Source organism: Callorhinus ursinus, unplaced genomic scaffold, assembly GCF_003265705.2.
Source record: "Callorhinus ursinus isolate GAN/ISIS: 27379988/994484 unplaced genomic scaffold, GSC_fseal_2.0 scaffold8, whole genome shotgun sequence".
NCBI lineage: Eukaryota > Metazoa > Chordata > Mammalia > Carnivora > Otariidae > Callorhinus > Callorhinus ursinus.
In genome coordinates, this window is record NW_027397070.1 from 45,640,975 (window position 1) to 45,667,741 (window position 26,767).

At 43.4% G+C, this 26,767-nt stretch overlaps 2 protein-coding genes and 2 pseudogenes across 7 annotated transcripts in view; all 4 read left to right on the forward strand.

Annotated features, from left to right (window-relative positions):
- Positions 1–4,283, forward strand: part of RIOX1 (ribosomal oxygenase 1) — a 31,763-nt gene extending 27,480 nt beyond the window's left edge. For 2 of the 4 annotated variants that reach the window (XM_073895527.1, XM_073895529.1), the window contains one exon: positions 3,918–4,283. The gene's annotated coding sequence lies outside the window, so the exon portion shown is untranslated. Of the gene's footprint in view, positions 1–2,053; positions 2,218–3,914 lie in introns of all 4 variants that reach the window. The other 2 variants (XM_073895526.1, XM_073895528.1) reach the window with 2 other exon arrangements.
- Positions 29–6,230, forward strand: LOC112822656 (programmed cell death protein 5 pseudogene; annotated as a pseudogene).
- A 487-nt stretch (positions 6,231–6,717) lies between these two features.
- On the forward strand, positions 6,718–12,594 carry LOC112822214 (acyl-coenzyme A thioesterase 1-like). Of its 3 annotated transcripts, none has more exons than XM_025869700.2 (3): positions 6,718–7,297; positions 9,094–9,296; positions 10,939–12,594. In XM_025869700.2, exons 1-3 carry the CDS (start codon positions 6,727–6,729, stop codon positions 11,521–11,523), a joined length of 1,359 nt encoding a protein of 452 aa, XP_025725485.1. In that variant the 5' UTR covers positions 6,718–6,726; the 3' UTR covers positions 11,524–12,594. The 3 variants fall into 3 exon arrangements, with proteins under 3 accessions (XP_025725485.1, XP_025725488.1, XP_073751631.1); XM_025869703.2 differs by having other exon boundaries at positions 7,266–7,383; XM_073895530.1 differs by lacking the exon at positions 6,718–7,297 and adding an exon at positions 8,512–8,659.
- Positions 12,595–20,655: 8,061 nt separating this feature from the next.
- On the forward strand, positions 20,656–21,700 carry LOC112822729 (U6 snRNA-associated Sm-like protein LSm4 pseudogene; annotated as a pseudogene).
- The last annotated feature ends 5,067 nt before the right edge of the window (positions 21,701–26,767 follow it).

The window sequence follows — 26,767 nt, forward strand, 5'->3', positions numbered from 1 at the left end:
AAGGGTTTGGTCAAGAGTTTTGTCGTAGATGGACTTAGGGTCAGAAGACAAGTGTAAGGCCAGGTTCTGCACTTCCCAGTCCACCTGGTTTGCCTCAGTATGCCAGTCTGAAAATAGAGTGTGATATCTCTTCTAATTTAGTGTAGATATGAAGCTCAAAATTAGGGAACAGGTATGAAAGTTTTTTTGCAAGCTTCATAGTATTACATAACTGTGAAGGATTATCATTGATTTAGAGCATGGACTATTGCTCCTAAAGGTAAGTCTCTGGGGTCCCACAGTTAGATGGTGCATTGGGCATTTAGGGAACAGGTTAGGAATACTGGGGCCCTTGGCAATTAAAAAAGAAGGTGGATAGAGAGGGAAGAAAAAAACCTATGTATGGAGTTTGGAGGCTCCATATTATCCAAATTTAAATGTTACCTAGACCAACATTGAGGCAAGGTCCTCTCCCAACAAATGGCCCTTTAAGAACCAAAAGCAGGGGGTACCTGGATGGCTCAGCCAGTTAAGCTGTCCAACTCTTGATCTCAGCTCAGGTCTTGATCTCAGGGTCATGAGTTCAAGCCTTGTGTTGGGCTCTGTGCTGGGCATAGAGACTACTTAAAAATAAATACTTTTTTAAAAAAAGCACCAAAGCAGAGTGGCACATCCCAGGTGCCTTTATGTACGGACAGCATAAGAAACTGAGGAGCGTCTGGGTGGCTGTCAGTTGGGTGCTTCCCTTGGGCTCAGATCATGATCCCAGGGTCCTGGGATCGAGCTCCGCGTCCAGCTCCCTGCTCAGCAGGGAGTCTGCTTCTCCCTTTCTCTGCTCTTCTGCTCCTCTCTGCCGCTCATTCTCTCTCTCTCTCTCTCAAATAAATAAAATCTTTGAACAAACAAACAAGAAATTGAATACACAGCATCCTGTAGTCAGTCAAACCTGGCATAACCACAGAGCAGGTACTCTGGTGAACAGCTATCACTAGCATTATCTCCATACTTCTAGGAACCTGGCTAGACAGGCAGGAGTCAGGTTAGAAGGGTTAGGCCACATGCCTCCACGTAAAGCCTAACAGAAGAATCCAGACTCAAATGAGTGATATCTCAAAGGTTCCAAATTTAGGTCCACCTTTCGGGTCACCTTCCCAGTCCCCTGCCCTCACGCCCTGATCTGGGACCTTTATTCTGCAGAAATAATTGAAGTGGGCTGAATAATTCAAGCTAAAAAGAGTAATACCTTGCTTTTTCCTTGTTATTAAAGCAGCAGAAACCACCACAGGAGGCTAAAAAGCAATAAACCTTATTAGCACAGTATTTCTGAGAGCTTTTATTTTTTTTTAAGATTTTATTTATTTGATAGAGACAGATAGTGACAGATAGAGAGAGCACAACCAGTGGGAAAGGCAAAGGGAGAGGGAGAAGCAGGCTCCCCATGAAGCAGGGATTCCCTATGTGGGGCTCGATCCCAGGACCCTGGGATCATGACCTGAGCCGAAGGCAGACGCTTAACCAACTTAGCCACCCAGGCGCCCCTTCTGAGAGGTTTTAAAAAGTAATAGACTCTCACCTCCACCCACAGATTCTGAAGTTTTAAGGTAGAGCCCAAGAGGGGACAGTCAGCTTCCAGGACAGTATTAATGGTTAAGGACCTTCTGCATCAAGATCATTTGAGGAGCTTGTTAAAATGCAGAATCCTGTGTCCTACATCCCAGCATATTGATTCAGTAGGCCGTAAGTGAAGCCTAGAAATCTGCATTTCAACCAGCTCTCACGGGTGTTTATACACATTAAATTTAGAGAAGCCACAGCCCCAATAGGTATCTGTGGGGGGTATGAAGGTAGCATGATGGTGGGGAGAGTAGGACCAGGGAACACAGCCTCTTAACGTGGCTCGTTTCAGACCCCTCCCCCCTACTGCCTCTTTCTCATCAGAAAGTTCCTTCATTTCTCCCCCTCTACTTTCTAATTCCTGTCCCTTGCCATGCCCTCACACAGATCTGCTACTGTCTCCTGAGATTACTACAGAAACTCTGCCATAAACATGATTCTGTTCTAACTCATCTTACAGATTTCAAAACTGAGGCCTAGAGAGAAGAGATACTATAAAGATCACAGTACTGGTTAATCCCTGAAGCAGTCCTGACCCCTTTGACACCTAATCCAAAATCTTTTCAACTACTTCAGACTGCCTCTCATCATTCAGCTGATGCTAAAAGCTCTTTTCAGATACTGGTAAAGTAGCAGTGTTTTTATGTTTTGTTTTGTTTTTTAAAGATTTTATTTATTTGAGAGAGAGAATGACAGAGAGAGAGCACATGAGAGGGGGGAGGGTCAGAGGGAGAAGCAGACTCCCTGCTGAGCAGGGAGCCTGATGTGGGACTCGATCCCAGAACTCCAGGATCATGACCTGAGCTGAAGGCAGTCGCTTAACCAACTGAGCCACCCAGGGACCCAAGTAGCAGTGTTTTGAAATTACCTTCAAGATGGCCTCCTGCAACCAAGTCTTCAAGGGGAAGCAAGGTTCTGCATCTTAAACGTTCCTTGTTTCTTAGGTTCCAAAGCTGTTTATATTGGTTACCAGGCAACCACCTCTTTAGAATTCCATGGGTCTACTGACAGAATTTGCGGGTTCAGTCAGTGGTATCCTCAGTTATTTATTTAATTTCCTTTTGTAAAACAAATTGGGAAACTGCATTGTATTTATTGATGGATGGCACAACGGATTTCTTGGTCATTCTTTGAAAATAAACCTCTAAGTCTGTGCAGCTCAATATTTTTTCCCCTACAAGCATTCATAAGTCTGCTGAGAAAGAGGAAACACATGAACAGCCCACTCTGGCGTGCTTCAGATTACTAGGCTGATAGAACAAGTAGTAAAGTAGAATGGGTCTGTCTTTGGGGTCTTTTCCATTCCCCTTTTATCTCCACCTCCACGTAATCTCCTTTGATCACACAGTTTAATTCCATCTCTCCTGCTCCCCAAATCCTGGCTAGATGATCAGCTGGTGACACTGTTTTTACAAGGGGACTCTTCAAATCCCATATTTTTATTAGTAAAATCCCAGGCCTCCAGAATACTGGTCGTTAGGAGTTCCCTTATGAAAAGAATTTGTCCTGACAGCAGAAAAGATTTCTGGGCATGAGGTTCTGTCTGTCTTGTTGACCTGGGGCTATTCAGGTGGTCACTGGATCTTGCTGACCAACTTGAGCACTCACTTTAGTGCCTGGGCTCAGGCTGTGCTTAGACCCTGGGACCCTTAAATAAAATCTTAAAAAAAAAAATACCCTGAGACCCTTAACAAAAGGGTGAAAAGGCATGGTCCCTGAGATGAAAAGACTGGAAGTCTTAAAAATTAAACAGAATTACCATGTGATCTAGCAATTCTACTACTTATGAGTATATACCCAAAAGAACTGAAAGCAGGGGTTCTTAAACAGGTATCTGTATACCCATGTTTATAGCAGTGCATTCACAATGGTCAATGTGGAAACAATCCAAAATCCATCAGTATATAAATGGGTAAACAAAATGTATTGCATACATACAGTAGACGAGCCTTAAAACGGAGGGAAATTCTGATACATGCTACATATATGGATGGACGTGGAAGACATGATAACTGAAATAAGTCAGACAGAAAATGACAAATACTGTATGATTCTACTTATATGAGGTACCTCGAATAGTCAAATTCCTAGAGAACAAAAATAAAATAGTGGTTTCCAGGGGATGCAAGGGTTTTCAGCTTGGGTGATAGAGTTCTGGAGATAGATAGTGGTGATGGTTGCATAACACTGTGAGTGTACTTAACTATACACTTAAAAATGGTTAAAATGATAAGTTTTATGTTTGTATAATACCACCATTTTTAAAAACCCTATTTAACTATGAACTCCATGTTATTTTCTTTTCTCTCTCTTTTTTTAAGTAGGCTCCATGCCCAGTGTGGAGCCCAAGGCAACCCTAAGATTAAGACCTAAGCTGAGATCAAGAGTCAGATGCTCAACGAACAGAGCCACCCAGGCACCCCAGCCATGTTATTTCTGATAGAAATTCTGGACAAAGAAGAAAATTAAAAGTACCCAAAGTACCCCAAAGCCTAAGAAACAACAGTTTGGGTAATTGACTAGTTTTTTTTTTTTAAGGTATTAATACACTTTCTTTAAGGTTATATGGATCTCTACCTGCTTTCAATGCCATGAGAGTTTCCTCATCATATTCTGCTATAACATTTTTAATGTCTACATCTCTTCTGTTATATGACTGCATCACAATTAAATTGATTAAACCAAATTTATATTGCTAGTTTGTTTCTCACTTTTCCTCTATTAAAACAATATGATAAGCATCCTTACAGCCAATATATATATAGATTCACAAATACTTAAGAGAAATTCCTAGAAGTGGAATTGTGAGTCAAAGGGAATGCACCTTTTAAATATTTTTTTAAGGTCATACCAGTTTATGCATCCATCAACCATATATGAATATGTTTTATAAATCTTTAACATAGGACATATCATGTAAGAACAATTAAAGCGTAATGGTTCAGAGCACAGACTGGAATCTGATTGCAAAGATATAAATCCCAGTATTTCAGGACACCTGAGTGGCTCAGTCGGTTAAGCATCTGCCTTCTGCTCAGGCCATGATCCCGGGGTTCCTGGGATCAAGTCCTGCATCAGGCTCCTTGCTCCGTGAGGAGCCTTTTTCTCCCTCTGCCTGCCACCCCTGCCTGCTTGTGCGTGCACGTGCTCTCTCTCTGACAAATAAAATCCTTAAAAATAAGTAAATCCCAGTATTTCTAGTTGTTTGATCTTCAGCAAATCAGTTCATCTCTTCCTCCAAGGCCTTAATTTTCTCATTAGGTTCTTGTAAGGATTAAGAACTATAATTATTTACTTTCTTTAGTTTCTGTGCACAGAATACACTGAAATATCCCACAGAACCAGTGCAAAACTAATTAGAGCTACAGGGAACTGCATGGTTAATAGCCAGCAGGACATGAGAACATTTGAAACTAGGTAAAAAGCGTTGGTTGGGAAGGTCCTTGAGGGTGGTCTCATGGGGAGCAGTGGCAAACAGGTGTGGGCTTGAATCGAGCTTAAACAATTTGCAGGTTTCTCTAATAAACATGAAAAAGTCATGAATGTAAAATCCAATACAAGGTCAGGGAAAGGGCCTGAAGTTTGATGAAAAATCCACCACTAGGTGGAACCCATCCATAGCTTATGACCAAGTGGGGAAAAGGTGAAAGGTCCCAGATGGAGAGAACATTTGCCTAAGTACAGCAAACTGGATAAGGCAGTATAGTAACTATGATCTCACCTGACTATTTTTACACCTATAAGGAATGAAGCTGTGGTCACACAGCTAGTAAAACTCCAGGCCCCTTAAGTGTGGGGATGGGGGAGGAAGTTAAGCCTATACACAGGTAATACACAAGCAAAACACCATGATGCACACTTTTAAAGGTCTTATGATAATTAATGACAGTGAATTATTCAACAAACTGATAAAACTCAATTCCTGTCCTGCACTCTTCTTAGCTGTTAAGAATTTGGCGACCAGGAGCGTGGTCGCGGCTGCTCGACCCCGGACCCCTGCACCACGGCGGAGGAGGGGCTGGCGGCTCTGAGCAAGCAGAGGCCGGCTGGGCAGCGGGGGAGGCTCGGGGGTGCTGGCGATGCAGCACAACCGGAAACAAAGCACAGGGAAGCAGAAATGAGAAACAGTGTCTTAGCCCAAGCCCTGGATCAGACACCCTGGACCCGCTTCAGTAACTTAGCACTTGTAAACCCCGAAAAACCTAAAGCAGTAGAGAATTACCTCATACAGATGGCAAGATAGGGACAACTAAGTGGGAAGTTATCAGAACAAGGTTTAATAGAAATCCTTGAAAAAGTAAGCGAACAGAAAGGAAAACCACAGTTAAATTCAACAGAAGAAAAGTTATGGACTCTGATGAAGAGGACGATTATTGAAATTTAAGATGTTTAGAAACTGGAACTTAATGGAAGAGTTCTAGGACAGATAATACTGGGTAGAAGTGAAGATCTGATTGTTTACTTTGTTTACTGTCTATATACCTTTAAAAAAAATAAACCTGTTATGTAAAAAAAAAAGAATTTGGCGACTGGAAGGGCGCCTGGGTGGCTCAATGGTTAAGCTTCTGCCTTCAGCTCAGGCCCTGATCCCAGGGTCCCAGCACCGCATCGGTCTCCCAGATCAGCGAAGAACCTGCTTCTCCCTCTCCCTCTGCCGGACCCCCGCCCCTACTCGTGCTCGTGCTCTATCTCAAATAACTTTTTAAAAACTGATTTTTAAAAAAACGGTGGAAAAATAACAAAAACCCACTCAAAATTAACTTAAAAAAAAATTGGCGACTGGAGACTTTCCTAGCTGCGAGAATCCTTCAGAGCCAGCCCTTATGCGGCAAACATTGCACAGACCGAGCTTCTGAGAAGCAGAGCTAGGAAAGTCTTCCCCGACATAAACTGCAGGTTTTTCAGCATGTAAAGAAAGTTCACGTGTGTCATTTTCGCTCTTGCTTTTAAAGGTAAGCCACTGACCTGGTGGGACAGGAGTCTGGCCCTCCAAGCTCAATGGGGCGGGCTAGTCGGCCCCACTGGCGCTTAACATGTAGATGAGGCAGCCCGCCACTAGAGGATCTTTGAGCAGTTTCTAACTTTCTTCACTGCCCTGTTCAGTTGACGTGAGAACTAAAATCAAAAGGCAAAATGATGTCCTCCGCCGGCGCTAGCCTGCGAGCTTCCGGACTCGGCCGATGGGGCCACCTGACAGGCTCTCCAAAGCTGTGGTCTGGCGGCCGGGTCTCATGGGCCCCTGCCCGGAAGACAGCGACCTGGAGCCTGGAGCCCGCCGGCCGCTGCAGCTGGGACGAGCCCGTGCGCATCGCCGTGCGCGGCCTGGCCCCGCGACAGCCCGTCACGCTGCGCGCGTCCCTGCGCGATGAGAGGGGCACGCTCTTCCGGGCCCACGCGCGGTACCAAGCCGACGCCGGCGGCCTTCTGGACTTGGAGCGCGCGCCCGCGCTGGGCGGCAGCTTCGTGGGACTCGAGCCCATGGGGCTGCTCTGGGCCCTGGAGCCCGAAAAACCCCTGGTGCGGTTGGTGAAGCGGGACGTGCAGACGCCCTTCGCGGTGGAGCTGGAGGTGCTCGACGGCCACGAGCCGGACGCCGGGCGCGTCCTGGGCAGGGCGGTGCACGAGCGCGACTTCCTGCGGCCGGGCGTGCGGCGGGAGCCGGTGCGCGCGGGCCGGCTGCGCGCCACGCTCTTCCTGCCCCCAGGTGAGCGCCCCGGGTCCCAGGCCTGTCTTTCTCTCGTCTCCTGCACTTCTACCGACAGTAAGGAGGTACCTCCCAACATTGCAGAGGTCTGTGGGGGCCTCAAAGGGGGCTCTGGTGGGGAGGTGGCTCTGCCTCTCCAAAACTGAGAGGTCAGCTAGAAGACGTAAGGAAAGGGACAAGACAGTTTAAGTGAAAACAAAAACATAGGTAGTTCCAAGTCTTTTTTTTTTTTTAAGGTTTTATCTATTTATCTGAGAGAGAGCACAGAGGGAGACTAAGAAGAAGCCGACTCCCTGCTGAGCAGAGAGCCCCATGGGGGGCTGGATCCCAGGACCCTGAGATCATGACCTGCGCCAGCAGCCACTTAGCATACTGAGCCACCCAGGTGCCCCGGTGGTTCCAAGTCTTTTTTTTTTTTAATATTTTATTTTTAATCTCTACACCCAACCCTTAAGTGGCTCAAACTCAACCCCCAGATCAAGAGTCCCATGCTCTACCAACTGAGCCAGCCAGGCGGCGTCCCTTTGTCAGAGAGAGAGACAGGCAGGCAGAGGGAGAAGCAGGCTCCTTGCTGAGAAAGGAACCCAATGTGGGACTCGATCCCAGGACCCTGGGATCATGACCTGAGCCGAAGGCAAAGGTTTAACCAACCGAGCCACCAGGCATCCCTTTAATGATTTTTTTTAAAGATTCTTTATTTATTTGACAGAGAGACACAATGAGAGAGGGAACACAGGCAGGGGGAATGGGAAAGGGAGATGCAGGCTCCCTGCCGAGCAGAGGGAGAGGGAGAAGCAGGCTCTCTGCTGAGCAAGGAGCCCAATGTTGGGCTCGATCCCAGGACCCTGGGATCATGACCTGAGCCACCCAGGCGCCCCCCCCCTTTATTGATTTTTTTTTTATGATTTCTCAGTATAGCAACTTTGCTTCTAACTCTCACAGTATATTAAGGTTTAAGAAAATTAGCATGAAAGGGGCGCCTGGGTGGCTCAGTGGGTAGAGCATGGCTGCCTTTGCTCCGTCCTGATCCCAGGCTCCCTGCTCAGCAGGGAGTCTCTGCTGCTTTTTCTCTCCTCTCTTCTCTCTCCCTGCCCCTCCCCCCACTTGTGTGTGTGCGTGCGCGCATGCATGTGCGTGCTCGCTCTCGCTCTCTCAAATAAATAAAATCTTTTAAAACAACAACAAAACCCAAAAGCAGTTTTATTCATTCAACAGTTGAAGGACGGGTTTCCAGGCTGGGTTTCAAGTCTTTGGAGATGATGAAAAAAGTCACTACAAACTTTTGCATACATGTTTTTGTGTGAACACAAATTTTCATTTCTCTTGGGTGAATACCTAGGAATGAGATTGCTAAATCATATGGTAAGTACGTATTTAACTTTATAAGACATTGCCCAGCTGTTTTCCCAAGTGGCTGTATCATTTTGCAATTCCACCAGCAGTGTATGAGTGTTCCAATTGTTCTACCTGCTCTCTAGCATTTGGCATTGTCAGCTTTGGGGGTGGAGGGGGTAACGATTTTGCTCTTTTCATTGTCTGCTTGTAAATTATTTTTAATTACAAAGGTAAAGCATGCTTTTTGTAAAAAATCTGTGGGGCTTTGAGGCTCTGGGTATAGGGGAAATGTGGATTGAGCCTATGCCACTGTCTGGATCTTTGAAGACCAGAGAGGTCTTCTAGCATTTCTGATTGTCAATAGAAAACTTTGACATCACCAAGTAGGCAACATAGGGCTTTTGACCCCACTGCAGAGAGTTTGGGGAATAGTTCAGTTTTGTGTTTCGTTTCTTCCAAAGAACCGGGGCCCTTTCCTGGGATTGTGGACATTTATGGAGTTGGAAGTGGCCTTCTGGAACAACGAGCTAGTCTGCTGGCTGGCAAGGGTTTTGCTGTGATGGCTCTGGCTTATCATAACTATGAAGACCTCCCCAAAGGCCTGGAGATCCTCCACCTGGACTACTTCGAAGAAGCTGTGAACTACCTGCTGGATCACCCTCAGGTTGGAACTTCTGAAGGTTTTATGATCTATGTATTGCTGTCTTCATAACTGCTCTTAGTTTTCACAGAACATGACAAATTCACCACCACCACTCCCAGTCCCCAATACACACTACCATTTAGAGTCACTTCTCATAGACTGTTTCTATGCAATCTTATGTTCTCGTATTTCCTGCTAGTAAAGATGTTCTTAGTTGGTTTGGAATTTTAAATTCCAGTATTTTACAGGATATCATAATAAGCCCAAACATATTTGGAACCCTGGCTTTGATACAGGAAGTAGAGGGAAATGGGAAGGGGATCACACTCTCCAGAAGGCCCTACATTAAATGTTCGTGTATAACAACCCTCTCTTCTTTGTGGCCCCTCTGAGAGCACAGTTTTAAGTATTAAAGAAGAACTGGGCAGCCAAAAACCTTGGTACTAGGAAGTGTTTTGAGGTTCATGGGCTCAGGGTATCAGAGGATCAGGAGATAAACATTGCTTATTCTACAGTTCAGAGCTCAGTGGATGGGAAGCTTTGGAACTCTTAGAAAAGGTGATAGTGTGTAGTGGCATCAGCACGAGATGTGGATAGACAAGAGTTAAATCTGAGTTTTGATTTCACCAATTGCCAACTAGCCCCATGATCTTGCGGCCTCTCTTTCCTCCTCTGAAAAGTTGGGATGATAATATATCATTTAATTTCCTAGTACTTTTCCTCTAGGAGGAATAAGTGGTTGAAAAGAGTCAAGGGTGCTGTTGTAGAAGCCATAAGGAGAAAAAGACTGCTGTTGAGAGGGGAATCGGAGGGCCATTTATAATAGATGTTGGTAACTGTGGCAAGAACAGTCCTTGTGGGATAGTGCAGACCCAAACCACCCTGAGGGGATGGGGTAGAGAAGGGAAGACTGAAAGAACAACTCAGACAATTGGTCCCCACAAATCTTGCTGTGAAAGAGAGTAGAAAACTAGGGCAGAGTGGATGTGAGGTCAAGGGTTTGTTATGAAAATGTTATGAAAATAGAGCATTAAGTATGCCCATGGGAATGGGCCACAGAAGAAAGTGATGAAGAAGGAGAAAGATGATGTAATTGTAGGAGCAAGTCCTGGAGAATGAGAGTGGAGGAGATTCCAAGTGCAGGCAGCAGGGGTAAGCACAGAGGCACTTTGGAAACCCAAGGGAAGGCAGAGAGCTTGAGCTCCTGTGGAACTAAGTATATCCTGCAGGGTGAAAAGAGGCAGAGTCCCTACTGGAGAGCTTTATTTTCTCCATCTGGTGTGAAGAGCTGACAGTGAAAGGGAACAGGGTTAAAGGTTAAGAGCCTTGATGTTGTCTTCGGAGAGGTGTGGCATGGTCTTTTGGGGAAGTGGAAAGCAAACATAAGTGAAATGTGGCAGGATGGATGGGAAACACAAATGCTAAGAAACCAGAGTATTTAGTATATCCTCCACATGGTTGCTGAAGTCACCAAGAATGATAATGGAGAAATTGTAGAAAGGAAGATAGAGAGGAAGAATAAGTGAATACCCCAAGATTGCAAAACTTGGCCAATGGTAGAGCCCAGATTCAGGCTCAGTTGCACCTGTTTTCCAATTCTAGGCACTGCTCATCACACTGCACTGTTCATGGCCTCATTCTCCTTCCTCTGTTGTTTTCTCAGGTAAAGGGTCCGGGAGTCGGGCTGCTTGGCAGTTCCAAAGGAGGTGAACTCTGCCTGTCTATGGCCTCATTCCTGAAAGGTATCACTGCTTCTGTCATAATCAATGGCTCTGTGGCCATTGTCGGAGGAGCCTTACACTACAAAGATGAGATGTTGCCCCCTCTGGGCATAGACCCAAGTCGAATAAGGCTGACCAAAGACGGCTTGAGAGACATTTTGCATGTCCTGAACAGCCCTTTGGAAGGAGCTGACCAGAAGAGTTTCATTCCCGTGGAAAGGGCTGAGAGTGCCTTCCTGTTCCTTGTAGGTCAGGATGACCGCAACTGGAAGAGTGAATTCTTTGCTAATGAGGCCTCTAAGTGCTTACAGGCCCATGGTAGGGAGAAGCCCCAGATCATCTGTTATCCTGGGACAGGGCACTACATTGAGCCTCCTTACTTCCCCATGTGCAGAGCTTCCCTACACGTCTTCGTGGGTGGTCCTGTCATCTGGGGAGGGGAGCCCAGGGCTCATGCCATGGCCCAGGTGGACGCTTGGAAGCAGCTCCAGACTTTCTTCCACAAACACTTGGTGGAGAAAAGTTAGGGGAACTCTCCTGAAAATATAACCCACTATTTGAAGTTTAGGAGGGTGAGACTAATATATGCTAAGCAGCAACAGTTAAAGACAGTTCACCCGCTGTATTATTATAACACTTTTAGGTTTTTATTCCTTTCTCTTTAAATGACATCACCATTAAAAATAGTCTCCATATGGGACACCACCTGGGTGGCTCAGTCAGTTAAGTGTCTGCCTTTGGCTCAGGTCATGATCCCAGGGTCCTGGGATCGAGTCCTGCATGGGACTCCTTGCTCAGCAGGGAGCCTGCTTCTCCCTCTCCCTCTCCTGCTCCCCCTGCTTGTGCTCTCTTTCACAAATAAAGAAATAAAAAAAAAATCTTAAAAAAATAGTCTCCATACAAATTATGTCAGGAATGAAAAGAGAGCCGTAAGTATAAGCAACTTTTGTTAAAGATTAAATAGTGGAACATTACAAGTGAAGATGCCGTCTCCTTTCAGTGTTCTTGCCACGGTCACTACTGTCGGGGAGCAAGAATTCCTATCCCATATTAGGTCCTTCTAGCTGGCTAAGAATCAAATTGACAAGAGACAGATTAACAGGAGAAAATCAAATCTGATAGCATGTGCACAGGAAATCCACACAGACATGGAAATTCAAAAGACAGTCAGGCAAAACGAGGTATGTACGTCATCCTGAACTAAGGAGAAAAGGTTAGGGGTCTAGGACTTCGGAGGGAAGGAATGCACTTCATAGGGCAATAAGAAGAGCAGATGTTTGATAATTAGATGTTTGCTCTGCCATACAGATGGGTCACTCAGATACAGTTTATCTCTGTTAATAACCCTTATTCTGGGAAAGACCCTCAATTTAGATTCTTCCATGTAATTAAGGGAAAGGCAAAAATTTCTCTTGAGCCTGTAGGGTCTCAATTGCCTTTAGCTCAAAATAATCTAGCCAAAGTGGCCCATCAATCCCTAGGCTACCATTATCCTCCACAAAATAATCTTTGTGATGATTTTCATGTGTGTCCTTTCACATATTCTGCTTTAACATGGATATATATATATACCAATAAAAAGTGTTTTGTTGCGTAAATATCATTTTAAAAATATTGATTTTACAAAACAAGTAAGTGCTGGGAAGAGGCAGCTTTTACTTGACACACACCTGATGCCACAGCAACACATGGAACTGACAGTGGTTTTATTTTAGTCCAGGAAGGAGGAGAGCAGTTGGGGAAGGAAATATGCTTCCAAGGCACCAATTTTATGCCAGTCATTTAATCCTCCCAACTCTGGGAGGTAAGTGAAAGAATATGTGCAAGCTCTTGTTCATAACCTTTTTTTTTTTTTAACGATTTTATTTATTTATTTGACAGAGGGAGAGCACAGCACGGGGAGGGCAGAGGCAGAGGGAGAAGCAGACTCCCTGGCTGAGCAGGAAGCCTGGTGTGGGATTTCATCCCAGGACCCTGGGATCATGACCTGAGCCAAATGCAAACGCTTAACAGACTGAGCCACCCAGGCACCCCTGTTCACATTTTAAAGCAAATGTAATCTGCTAGAGTCAGTGATTGCTGTTAACATTTGTTTAACCAAAGAAAGATGACTGTGATGTCAATCTAAAACTCTTCTCCCTAACAAAGAAAATTCAGATATTTGCACATTGGGCATTATACACTAGCAAGGTTGTTTCTGGTAATTATTAGGAAGGCTTGGAAATGGATGGTTACATCCACGGGCCATAAGATTAAACTTCCAGAGCGGAGATGTCTTCAAGAAAATATTTACAAATAACATTTGGAAACATATTTACAATTATAGAGAAGGAACAGGAAGATTATTAAGATGTAAACATGGCTACTGGATCTTTTTTCTTAATATGGATTATGACTTGTTTATATTTCCCTTCCGCTTCTATCATTGAATTTTCTCAATCGCTACATGACAGAGAATCCTGCCTCAGATTCAGACAGCACCTAAATAAATAAAATGTCATCTTGAAAAAGAGCTCTTGGGGTGCTTGGGTGGCTCAGTCATTAAGTAGCTGCCTTTGGCTCAGGTCATGATCCCAGGGTCCTGGGATCGAGTCCCGCATCAGGCTCCCTGCTCAGTTGGAAGCCTGCTTCTCCCTCTCCCACTCCCCCTGCTTGTGTTCCCTCTCTCGCTCTGTCTCTCTCTGTCAAATAAATAAAATCTTAATTTAAAAAAAAAGCTCTTAGTATGGGTGCTAATTAGAGAGGCTTGTGGTATCTGGCTCTACCAAGCCAGGACTAAACCAGAAGAAAATTGAAAGCCAAAAGAAACAAAAAGGTATGAAAGAGTCGAAGATTGGTTGTTTGTTTTTACATGAAGAAAATGTGGTGCTTAAAGTTTCTAATCTCCACTCACCTCCGTGAGCTCAGGGATGCCTCTGCCCATGACCAAGAAGGTAATAGCAGGGCCGGGGGCTTCTCTCTGTACTACCAATTGTGCTTTCTGCACGCTTTCCTCAGCACATGGGCAAGAAAAACCGGACTGGTTTAACTATACTTTCCAAGGTAATTTCTTCACTGTTTATCATGCTGGAATACTTGGTGTCCTCAAAGATTCTGGAGCAGGTTCCTGAGAGAGCCTCAGGACAGAACAAAAGAAGTTAAGAGGTGGATGACCATGTCCCTTGTAGACGAGGCTTTGCAGCAGACACAGGGAGGAGAGGAGCCCCTCCTTTAATCCCTTCTGAAATAAGATGGATGTATAAACAAGTGGGGAAAATAACATTTTAGTGTAGAGATAGAACAGAATAAAAATACATAAGGATGGGACAAACCACATCTAACTTAGTGGAGAGGTGGGGAGGACTTAAGAGAAGTGGCATTTCAGATGAGACTTGAAGTATAGGTAGGATTTAAAATTGGTTATGGCTTTTTTTTTCCCAGGAAATATATGTTTATTATAGAAATTTAGAAAATAATGAAAACTTAGAAGTCAAAAGGCAGGCAGCTATACTTAGTTACTCACTACCAAAGTGTACAGCATGGAAAGGGGGACAGGGAGTAACTCTATAATGAAGAAGTGTAACAAACACTACCTTAGCCAGGTAAACATCAGGGATAAATTGTGTTGATATCATGTAACCTTGGTATGACCAATGTGTTGAAAGTGGCACTTCACCCTGCAGTCTTCCTCCCAAGAACCCATAACCCTAGTCTCATCATGAGAAAAGCTTCAAGCAAGCCCAAATTAAGGGACATTCTGCAAAATACCTAACCACAATACTCATAACTGTCAAGGTCATGAAAAACAAAAAGTCTAAAAACCCGTCACGGCCAAGGAGAGCCTAAGGAGACATGACTAAATGTAACATGGTATCCTAGATGGGATACTTGAACAGAAAAAGGACATTGGGGAAAAACTAAGGAAATATGGACAGAGTATGGAGTTTAGTTAATACTAATATATCAGTATTATGTGACAAATGTGCCATAGTAATGTAAGATACTAACAAAAGGGGAAAGTGGGGGCTGGGTATACAGAAACTCTGTTATTTTGCAACTTTTCTGTAAATTGAAAACTATTTTAAAATAGGTTTATGGCGCGCCTGGGTGGCTCAGTCATTAAGTGTCTGCCTTCGGCTCAGGTCATGATCCCGGGGTCCTGGGATCAAGCCCCACATCGGGCTCCCTGCTCAGCGGGAAGCCTGCTTCTTCTCCCTCTCCCACTCCCCCTGCTTGTGTTCCCGGTCTCGCTGTGTTTCTCTCTGTCAAATAAATAAATAGAATCTTTAAAAAAAAATAGAAGGTTTATCTAAGTATTTAAAAAAGAAAGCACAGGGCACCTGTGCTCAGTTGGTTAAGTGATTGCCTTCGGCTCAGGTCATGATCCCAGGGTCCTGGAATTGAGTCCCACATCAGGCTTCCCTTGCTCTGCAGGGAGCCTGCTTCGCCCTCTGCCTGCCACTCTCCCTGCTTGTGCTCTCTCTCTGTCAAATAAATAAATAAAATCTTTAAAAAGAAATAAATAAAAATTAAAAAGAAAGCACAATTAAAATTTTGGTGTACTTCATTTCCTTCCAGTATACACACACACACACACACACACACACACACACACACGTGTATTCATACTTTAGCCATGTGTATAGATTCTTACCCTGCTTTTCTCTGACCTAACATCACACATTGAGCATGATACCAAACCTGAATGTTGACAGTATTTCATAATCTATAATTAAGTGGTTTTCTATTTACGGACATCTAGGTTTTAAAAACAAGTTAGCTGTAATGATTAGTACTGTGATGATTATCTTTGTAAATTCATTTCTATGTAGATCTCAGACCATTTCCTTGGGATGTAGAAGACTTCCCTTTTAACACAAGAAAGAGTAAGGCTGGAAATATAAGTTTCTCCTTTAGGGATAATGAATAGGTTCTGTAGAGTTTAAAAGAAGATTCTAGTTCAGCAAGTTTATAGTCTGAAGGAAAAACAAGTTGCAAAGTTAATTTATTTCCTAGCATCTCTGTGTAGGAAGCTACTGGTCACTACTTGACTAACATTTTGCTTTTATTTTATTTTTTTAATTTTTTTATTAAAGATTTGATTTAAGAGAGAAAGAGAGCATGAGTTGAGCGAGAGGCAGAGGGAGAGCGAGAGAGATAAGCAGACTCCCTGCCAAGCAGGGAGCCTGATACAGGTCCCGATCCCTGGACCCTGAGACCATGACCTGAGCAGAAGTCAGATGCTTACCTTACTGAGCCACCCAGGAACCCCTTTTCATTTTTTTATTATTTTTTTAAAGATTTTATTTTATTTCAGAGAGAGAGAGAGAGCACGAGAGGCGGGGAGTGGGAGAGGGAGAAGCAGACTCCCCACTGCACAGGGAGCCCGACGTGGGGCTCCATCCCAGGACCCTGGGATCATGACCTGAGCCGAAGGCAGACACTTAACGACTGAGCCACCAAGACGTCCCCCCTTTTTATTTTTTTAAAGATTTATTTATTTTAGAGAGAGAGTACACATGCTTGCGTGTGAGCAGGAGTGGGGGGAAGGGCAGAGGGAGAGAATCTTCAAACAGGCTCCCTGCTGAGTGTGGAGCCCCTTGTGGTGCTTGATCCTATGACCCATGAGATCATGACCTGAACCGAAACCAAGAGTCTGATGCTTAACTGACTGAGCCATCCAGGCACCCTACATTTTGCTTTTAAAAAGATAAGAATTTTGGGGGCATCTGGGTGGCTCAATCAGCTAAGTGTCCAACTCTTTTTTTTTTAAGACTCTATTTATTTATCTGTCAGAGCACGCACAAGCAGGGGGATCAGCAAACAGAGCAGGCAGAGGGAAAAACAGGCTCCCCGCTGAGCAAGGACCCCCCCCTATGCAGGACTTGATCCCAGGATGCTGGGATCATGACCTGAGCTGAAAGCAGATGCTTAACTGACCGAGCCACCCAAATGTCCCAAAGCATCCAACTCTTGACCTCAGTTCAGGTCTTTGTGAGTTCAAGTCCCGTGTTGGGCTCCACATTGGACATGGAGCTTACTTACACACTTACACACACACACACACATGCCAATTGTTTCTTAAATCATACACAATGCGTATCTTGTTTGCTTAATCAGTATCTTTGACAATCAATGGTACCTTATAACTTGACGTAGTTTTATGAAGTAGTCTGTCTCAGTGCCAAACTCTACAATCCTCAATAAAACTTATTTTTAAATTTCTGTAAAGTGAGATTTTTGTCTGTGAGAACTAGCCCAAGTCTTAGTTTTAGAAATGACAGTTATTGGTGAGGGGAAGATGGCAGATGAGGAGGACCCTGAGATCACTCCATCCCACGTTTACAACTAGGTAGCAGCCACATCCTAATCACCAAACCAGAGAGCCATCAAAAGACTGGCAGAACAAACTCCACAACCAAATATAGAGAAGAAGCTGCATCTAAAAGGTTGGGAGGGCCAGAAATGCAGAGCGAGGCTGCTTGCAGTAGGGAGGGAGTTGCGTGTAGAGAGGGGGCAGAGAAATGGGCCCCTGCACCATTCCCCATAAGATTTGGCTTTGAAAAACAGAGGGGCTGAATTCCTTGAGTTTGTATAATGAATGGGACTTGGAGCCTGGAGTTTTAAAAGTCAGCTGACTCAGCACTTCCACCCAACAGGGCAAGTGATAGCTGGGTTGCTGCCCCTAAAGCGCAGCATGCACAGAGAGGCAACATAAAAACAGCAGATTATACAATGCCAGAGAGCAAATGGGGGACAGGTATATTCATACTGATTTCGCAACATGTTGGGGGACCTGGAAAACGAGGAAGCTGGCAGGTGCCATTTTCTCCCCCATCCCCTAGCATAAACACAGGGCCATCTGCAGGAGGCAGGGCTGCACAGAACTTGCTACCTAACTTGCTAGCAGTGCACCACGTACTCGCCCACTCCAAGCCTACCTCCTCGGCCCTGGATTCAAGACAAATTTTGTTAAAACCGCACACCCGTCCTGCCCAGCCGCAGGGTGAGCTGAGCTGGCTGCAGCCAGTGCAGGGTGCCCAGCCACTACTGCGTGCTGTGCCCAGCTGTGCACAGCTGCCACCACACCCCCACAGCCAACTTTGCACGCTGCACCCAGCTGGGCCCAGCCACTGCCCAACTTGGAGCCCAGTTTCTCGCTCCTAGCCACCCTATGCCTGGCCCCTAGCCACAGCAGCATTTTGCAGCCCTTCAGGGGAATCTTCCATAGGACTAGTGGCCCAGAACAAATTTGAGTACGTCCCCTCAGAACTGGCCTGCCTGAGTCCCACTAACAGCTCCCAACAGGCCGAGAGTCAGTGCAGATGACTACAGTGAAAGGAAAAGTGACTCAGACACAACAGCAGAGCGAAAGCAACACACATACGAGTTTCTTATAGGCCCCCTCCCTACTCTCCTTAAGTGCGAGGTTCTGCTCAACAGGGGACACTATGCTGCAGGGCACTCCAGGACCTCGTCTTCATAAAATCACTACTTTCGAGAACGAAAGACATAGATGACTTTCTTAACAGAGAGAAACAGACACATAGAGGCAGCAAAATGAAGACACAGGGAAATTTATCCCAAATGAAAGAATAAGACAAGGGCACAGCCAGAGATCTACATGAAATGGATATAAGTAACATGACTGATAGAGAATTTAAAGCAATGACTATAAGGATACTCACTGTACTTGAGAAAAGAGTGGAAGACATGAGTGAGACCCTTAACATAGAGATAAGGAATACCATAGCAGAGATAGAGGTCTCAATAAGCAAAACGAGAAACATGATTGAGGGAATGAACAGCAGTGGAAGAAGCAAAGGAACGAATTAGTGACCTAAGGAGACAGTAATGGAAAGTAATCAGGCAGAGAGAAAAAAGAATTATGCAAAAGAATAGACTTAGGGAACTCAGTGACTCCATCAAACATAATAACATTCGTATTATAGGAGTCTCAGAAGAAGAGAGAGAAAAGGGGACAGAAAATTTATTTGAAGAAATAATAGCTGAAAACCTCCCTAATCTGGGGAAGGAAACAAACATCCAGATCCAGGAGGCACAGAAAAGAAAAAAAAGCAAAGCTCAAAGAAAATCTTCAGAAACAACCCCAAAACAAATAATAACATGACAATACATATTTATCAATAATTACATTGAAAAAAATAGTTATTTTGAATATAAATGGACTAAACACTCCAATCAAAAGACATAGGGTGATGGAATAGATAAAAACCCAAGACCCATCTTGGCCTATAAGAGACTCATTTTATTTATTTATTTATTTATTTATTTTTAATTATGTTATGTTAATCACCATACATTACATCATTAGTTTTTGATGTCGTGTTCCATGATTCATTGTTTGCGTATAACACCCAGTGCTCCATGCAGAATGTGCCCTCTTTAATACCCATCACCAGGCTAACCCATTCCCCCACCCCCTCCCCTCTAGAACCCTCAATTTGTTTTTCAGAGTCCATAGTCTCCCATGGTTCATCTCCCCCTCCGATTACCCCCCTCATTCTTCCCCTCCTGATATCTTCTTTTTTTTTTAACATATAATGTATTATTTCTTTCAGAGGTACAGGTCTGTGATTCATCAGTCTTACACAATTCACAGAGCTCACCATAGCACATACCCTCCCCAATGTCCATCACCCAGCCACCCCATCCCTCTCAGCCCCCACCACTCCAGCAACCCTCAGTTTGTTTCCTGAGATTAAGAATTCCTCATATCAGTGAGGTCAGATGATACATGTCTTTAAGAGACTCATTTTAGACCTAAAGACACCTACAGATTGAAAGAGAGGAGATGGAGAAACATCCATCATGCAAATTGATGTTAAAAGAAAGCCAGAGTAGCAATACTTACATCAGACAAAATAGACTTTAAAACAAAGATAGTAACAAGGAACAAAGAAGGACTCTATATAATAATAAAGGGGACAATCCAATAAGAATTGTCATATCACAATTATAAATATTTATGACCCAACATGGGACCACTCAAATATATAAAACAGTTAATAACAAACATAAAGGAACTAATCGATAATAATACAATAATCATAGGGGACTTTAACACCCCACTTACATCAATGGACAGGTAATTTAAACAGAAAATCAGCAAAGAAACAATGGCTTTGAATGATACACTGGAACACATGAATTTCACAGATATATTAAGAACATTTCATCCTAAAACAGAATACATTTCTTTTCAAGTACACATGGAACATTCTCTAGAATAGATCACATATTAGCTCACAAAACAAGCCTCTACATATCCAAGAAGATCAAAGTCATACCATGCATCTTTTCTGACCACAATGCTTTGAAACTAGAAGTGAACCTCAAGAAAATATCTGGAAAGACCACAAATACATGGAGGTTGAATAACATGCTACTAAACAATGAATAGGTCAACCAGGAAATAAAAGAAGAAATAAAAAATTACATGGAAACAAATGAAAATGAACACAAAGGTGCAAAACCTTTGGGATGCAGCAAAAGCAGTTCTAAGAGGGAAGTTTATAGCAATGCAGGCCTACCTCAAGAAGCAAGAAAAATCTCAAACAACCTAACCTTACACCTAAAGGAGCTAGAAAAAGAACAACAAACAGAACCTGAAACCAGGGCGGCTACCGGCGGGCGCGTGAGCAGCGGCGGCGGCGGCAGTGGTTGGCGAGCCTGCTCCCCACCGACAGCATGCTTACCCTGTCGCTGCTGAAGATGGCTCAGAATCATCCCATGTTGGTGGAACTCAAAAATGAGTAGACATACAATGGGCACCTGGTGAGCTGTGCTAACTGGATGAACATTAACCTTCGAGAGGTGATCTGCACATCCAGGGATGGGGACAAGTTTTGGCGGATGCCCGAGTGCTACATCCGTGGCAGCACCATCAAGTACCTGCGTATCCCCGATGAGATCATCGACATGGTCAAGGAGGAGGTGGTGGCTAAGGGCCGTGGCCGCGGCGGCCTGCAGCAGCAGAAGCAGCAGACGGGCCGAGGCATGGGGGTGCTGGGCGAGGTGTGTTTGGTGGCCGGGGCCGAGGTGGGATCCCAGGCACGGGCAGAGGTCAGCCGGAAGAGAAGCCGGGCCGACAGGCGGGCAAACAGTGAGCCGACCCTCCGTCCGTCCCCGAGAGACTGAGCCGCCACTGAGCATCTGGTCCCACTCCCTGAGGCTGTGTTTCTACTCTCCTGGTCACAAGTGTGTTCAGAACAAAAAGAGGCAGGTGTTGGGGAAGAGCCCCCCTCCCCACCTGTCATTTTGTGATCCTTTTTACATAAAGTACCCCCCCCTTTTTTTTAAGCCAGCAGTTCTACAGTTGGATATGTTATTCGGTGTTTTTGGTTTTCTGAAGTCTCCAAGCTGACTTGATTCCTGGAAGAGTCTGTGTTTAATGTGTCTTTAAAGCCCTCGCTCTTGTTTTAAGGGCGGGCACTTTCCAAACAGGCTTGTTTTGCATTTTGAGTTGGATCCTCGTGTGGTGAACAGACCACAGACCGGAGGTTTTTATTTTAAGCTGTTTGCACTGAGATTGACAGCCTTGGGAGTTTCCTGAAACACGGACCTCAGGATTGCCTTTTGAAAACAAATACGTATGAACGTATGCCACAGAAGCTGTTCCTGGGACATTGCTGGGCCCTGCCCCCTTGCCTCCTCTCTCCCTGTTTGTGTTACAAGAATAAAAACAAATACAACTACAAAAAAAAAAAAACCTGAAACCAACAGAAGGAAGGAAATAATAAAGATTAGAGTAGAAATAAATGGTATAGAAACTAAAACAAAACAAAACAATAGAACAGATTAATGAAACCAGGAGCTGGTTCTTTGAAGAAAATCAATAAAATTGATAAACCTCAAGCCAGAATTATCAAGAAAAAAGAGAAAGGACCCAAATAAATAAAATCACAAATGAGAGAGGTGAAATAACAACCAACACCACAGAAATACAAACAATCATAAGAGAATAATATGAAAAACTATATGCCAACAAATTGGACAACTTAGAAGAAATGGATAAATACCGAGAAACATATAACCTTTTAATACCGAAGCAGGAAGAAATAGAAAATTTGAACAGACTGATAACCAGGAAAGAAATTGAATCAGTAATCACAAAACTCTCAAAAAACAAAAGTCCAGGACCAGACGGCTTCACAGGTGAATTTACCAAACATTTAAACAAGAATAATACCTATTCTTCTCAAACTATTCCAGAAAATAGAACAGGAAGGAAAACTTCTGAATTCATTCTATGAGCCAGCATTATCCTGATACCAAAACTGGATAAAGATCACCACTAAAAATAAGAAATACAGGCTGATATTCCTGATTGACATAGATGCAAAAATCCTCAATAAGATACTAGTAAACTGATTCAACAATACATTAAAAAAATCATTCACCATGATCAAGTAGGATTTATTCCTGGGTCACAAGGGTGGTTCAATATTCACAAGTCAAGCAGTGTGATACATCACATCAATAAGAGAAAGGATAAGAACTATATGATCATTTCAATAGACACAGAAGAAGCATTTGACAAAGTACAACATCCATTCATGATAAAAAAAAAAAACCTTCAACAAAGTAGGGTTATAGGGAATACACCCCAACATAATAAAGGCCATATATGAATAACCCATAGCTAACATCATCCTCACTGAGGAAAACTGAGAGTTTTTCCCCTAAGGTCAGGAACAAGACAAGGATGTCCACTCTTACCCCTTTCTTCAACACAGTACTGAAAGTCCTAGCCACAGCAATCAGGAAACAAAAAAGAAATAAAAGGCATCCAAATCAGTAAGGAAGAAGTAAAAATCACTATTTGCAGATGTCATGACACTATATACAGAAAACTCTAAAGCCTGAATGAAAAAACTGCTAGAACTGATAAATTCAGTAAAGTCACAGGATACAAAATCAATGTACAGAAAACTGTTGCATTTATATACACCAACAATGAAGCAGCAGAGAAATTAATAATCCCATTTGCAATTGCACCAAAATTAATCAGATACCTTGGAATAAACCTAACCAAAGAGGTGAAAGACCTGTACTCTGGAAACTATTAAACACTGATGAAAGAAATTGAAGACAACACAAAGAAATGGAAAGACATTGCATGCTCATGGGTTGGAAAAACAAATATTGTTAAAATGTCTACCTACCCAAAGCAATCTACACATTTAAAGCAATCTCTATCACTACCATACGATCCAGCAATTGCACTACTGGGTATTTATCACAAAGATACAAATGTAGGGATCCGAAGGGGTACGTGCACCCCAATGTTTATAGCAGCAATGTCCACAATAGCCAAACTGTGGAAAGAGCCATGATGTCCATCGACAGATGAATGGATAAAGAAGATGTGTATATATACACAATGGAATATTATGCAGCCATCAAAAGGAATGAGATCTTGCCATTTGCAACGACCTGGATGGAACTGGAGGGTGTTATGCTGAGTGAAATAAGTCAATCAGAGAAAGACATGTATCATATGACCTCACTGATATGAGGGATTCTTAATCTCAGGAAACAAACTGAGGGTTGCTGGAGTGGTGGGGGGTGGGAGGGATGGGGTGGCTGGGTGATAGACATTGGGGAGGGTATGTGCTATGGTGAGCACTATGAATTGTGCAAGACTGTTGAATCACAGATCTGTATCTCTGAAAGAAATAATGCAATATATGTTAAGAAAAAAAGAAGAAGAAGATAGCAGGAGGGGAAGAATGAAGGGGGGGTAAATCGGAGGGGGAGACGAACCATGAGAGACGATGGACTCTGAAAAACAAACTGAGGGTTCCAGAGGGGAGGGGTTTGGGGGGATGGGTTAGCCTGGTGATGGGTATTCAAGAGGGCACGTTCTGCGTAGAGCACTGGGTGTTATGCACAAACAATGAATCATGGAACACGACATCAAAAACTAATGATGTAATGTATGGTGATTAACATAACAATAAAAATTTAAAGAATAAAGCAATCTCTATCAAAATACCAACAGCATTTTTTCACAGAGCTAGAGTAAACAATCCTAAAATATGAATGGAACCATAAAAGACCCTGAATAGCCAAAGCAATCTTGAAAAAGCAAAGCAGGGGCACCTGGGTGGTTCAGTCGGTTAAGTGGCTGCCTTCGGCTCAGGCCATGATCCCGGGGTCCTGGGATCAAGCCCCACATTGGGCTCCTTGCTCAGCAGAGAGCCTGCTTCTCCCTCTCCCTCGGCCTGCCCGCCGCTCCCCCTGCTTATGCTCTCTCTCTCTCTCACTATCTCTGTCTCTGTGTCAAATAAATAAAAATAAATAAAATCTTTTTTTAAGAGCTTTTTTTTTTAAAAAAAGAAAAAGATAAGCTAGAGGCATTACAATTCTGGACTTCAAGTTATATTAAAACTGTAGAATCAGAACAGTATGATATTGGCACAAAAATAGACACATAGATCAATGGAATGGAATAGAAAACTCAGAAATGAACCCACAGCTATGTAGTCAATTAATCTTCAACAAAGCAGAAAAGAATATCCAATGGGAAAAAGATAGTCTCTTCAACAAATGGTGTTGAGAAAACTGGACAGCAACATGCAAAAGAATGAAACTAGACCACATTCTTACACCATATACAAAAATAAATTCAAAATGGATTAAAGACCTAAATGTGAGACCTGAAACTATAAAAATCCTAGAAGAGATCACAGGCAGTAACCTCTTTGACATTGGCCATAGCAACCTCTTTCTAGATACGTCTCTTGAGGCAAGGGAAACAAAAGCAAAAATAAACTATTGAGACTACATCAAAATAAAAAGCTTCTGCACAGTGAAGGAAACAATCAACAAAACTAAAAGGCAAACTACAGAATGGGAGGAGATATTTGCAAATGACATATCTGATAAAAGGTTAGGATCCAAAATATAGAAAGAATTTACACAACTCAACACCCAAAAAACAAATAATCTAATTTAAAAATGGGCAGGAGGGGCACCCGGGTGGCTCAGTTGTTAAGTGTCTGCCTTCGGCTCAGTTCATGATCCCAGGGTCCTGGGATCAAGCCCCACATCAGGCTGCCTGCTCAGCGGGAAGCCTGCTTCTCTCTCTCCCACTCCCCCCTGCTTGTGTTCCCTCTCTCACTGTGTCTCTCTCTGTCAAATAAATAAATAAAATCTTTTTTAAAAAATGGGCAGAAAACACGAACAGGCATTTCTCCAAAGACATACAGATGGCCAACAGACACATGAAAAGATGTTCATCATCACTTACCATCAGGGAAATGCAAATCAAAACTACAGTAGATATCACCTCACAGCTGTCAGAATGGCTAAAATCAACAACACAAGGGACAACAGGTGTTGACAAGGATGCAGAAAAAGAGGAACCCTCTTGAAGGATGGGTGGGAATGTAAACTGGTGCAGCCACCCTGGAAAACAGTATGGAGGTTCCTCAGAAATTAAAAATAGAACTACCATACCATCTAGCAACCACACTACTGGGTATTTACCCAAAGAATAAGAGAACACTAATTCAAAGGGATATGTGTACTCCTATGTTTCTAGCCGCATTATTTACAATAGCTAAGAAATGGAAAACGCCCAAGTGTCCATCTATTGATGAATGGATAAAGAAGATGTGATGTATATATATACAGTGGAATATTATTTGGCCATAAAAAAGAATGAAATCTTGCCATTTGCAACAACATGGATGGAGCTAGAGAGTATAATGCTAAGCGAAATAAGTCAGAGAAAGACAAATACCGTATAATTTCACTCATATGTGAAATTTAAGAAACAAATGAACAGAGGGAAAAAAAGAGAGAGAGAGAGATATAGAAAAACAGACTCTTAACTATGGAGAACAAATTGATGGTTACCAGAGGAGTTGTGGGTGGGGGGATGGGGTAAATAGGTGATGGGGATTAAGGAATGCACTTGTCATGATGAGCACTGGGTGATGCATGGAATTGTAGGATCACTATATTGTACACCTGTAACTACTATAACACTGTATGTTAACTAACTGGAATTAAAATAAAAACCTTTTAAAATAAGAAAAATAGGGGCGCCTGGGTGGCTCAGTCGGTTAAGTGTCTGTCTTCCGCTCAGGTCATGATCCCAGAGTCCTGGAATCGAGCCCCGCGCTGGGCTCCCTGCTTTGCGGGGAGCCTGCTTCTCCTCTCCCACTGCTCCTTCTTGTGTTCCCTCTCTTGCTGTGTCTGTCTTTGTCAAATAAATAAATAAAATTTTAAATTAAAAAATAAAACAACAGTTACAATGTATAATGGCTGATTCCCACCTGCCTGGGCTCTCAGCCTGCCTAACGGTCTTGCTTGATCTAGTCCAAGCTAGTTCCATCCTTTATTTATTTTTTTTAAGATTTTATTTGTTTATTTGACAGAGAGATACAGCGAGAGAGGGAACACAAGCAGGGGGAGTGGGAGAGGAAGAAGCAGGCCTCCCACTGAGCAGGGAGCCCGATGCAGGGCTCGATCCCGGGACCCCAGGATCATGACCTGAGATGAAGGCAGATTCTTAACAATTGAGCCACCCAGGCGCCCCTAGTTCCATCCTTAGAAAGAGAGAGAGAGAGAGAGAGAGAGAGAGAGAAAGAAGGAAGGAAGGAAGGAAGGAAGGAAGGAAGGAAGGAAGGAAGGAAGGAAGGAAAGAAAGAAAGAAAGAGAAAGAGAGAGAGAGAGAAAAAAAGAGAGAGAGAGAAAGAAAGAAAAAGAAAAAGAAAGAAAGAAAGAAAGAAAGAAAGAAAGAAAGAAAGAAAGAAA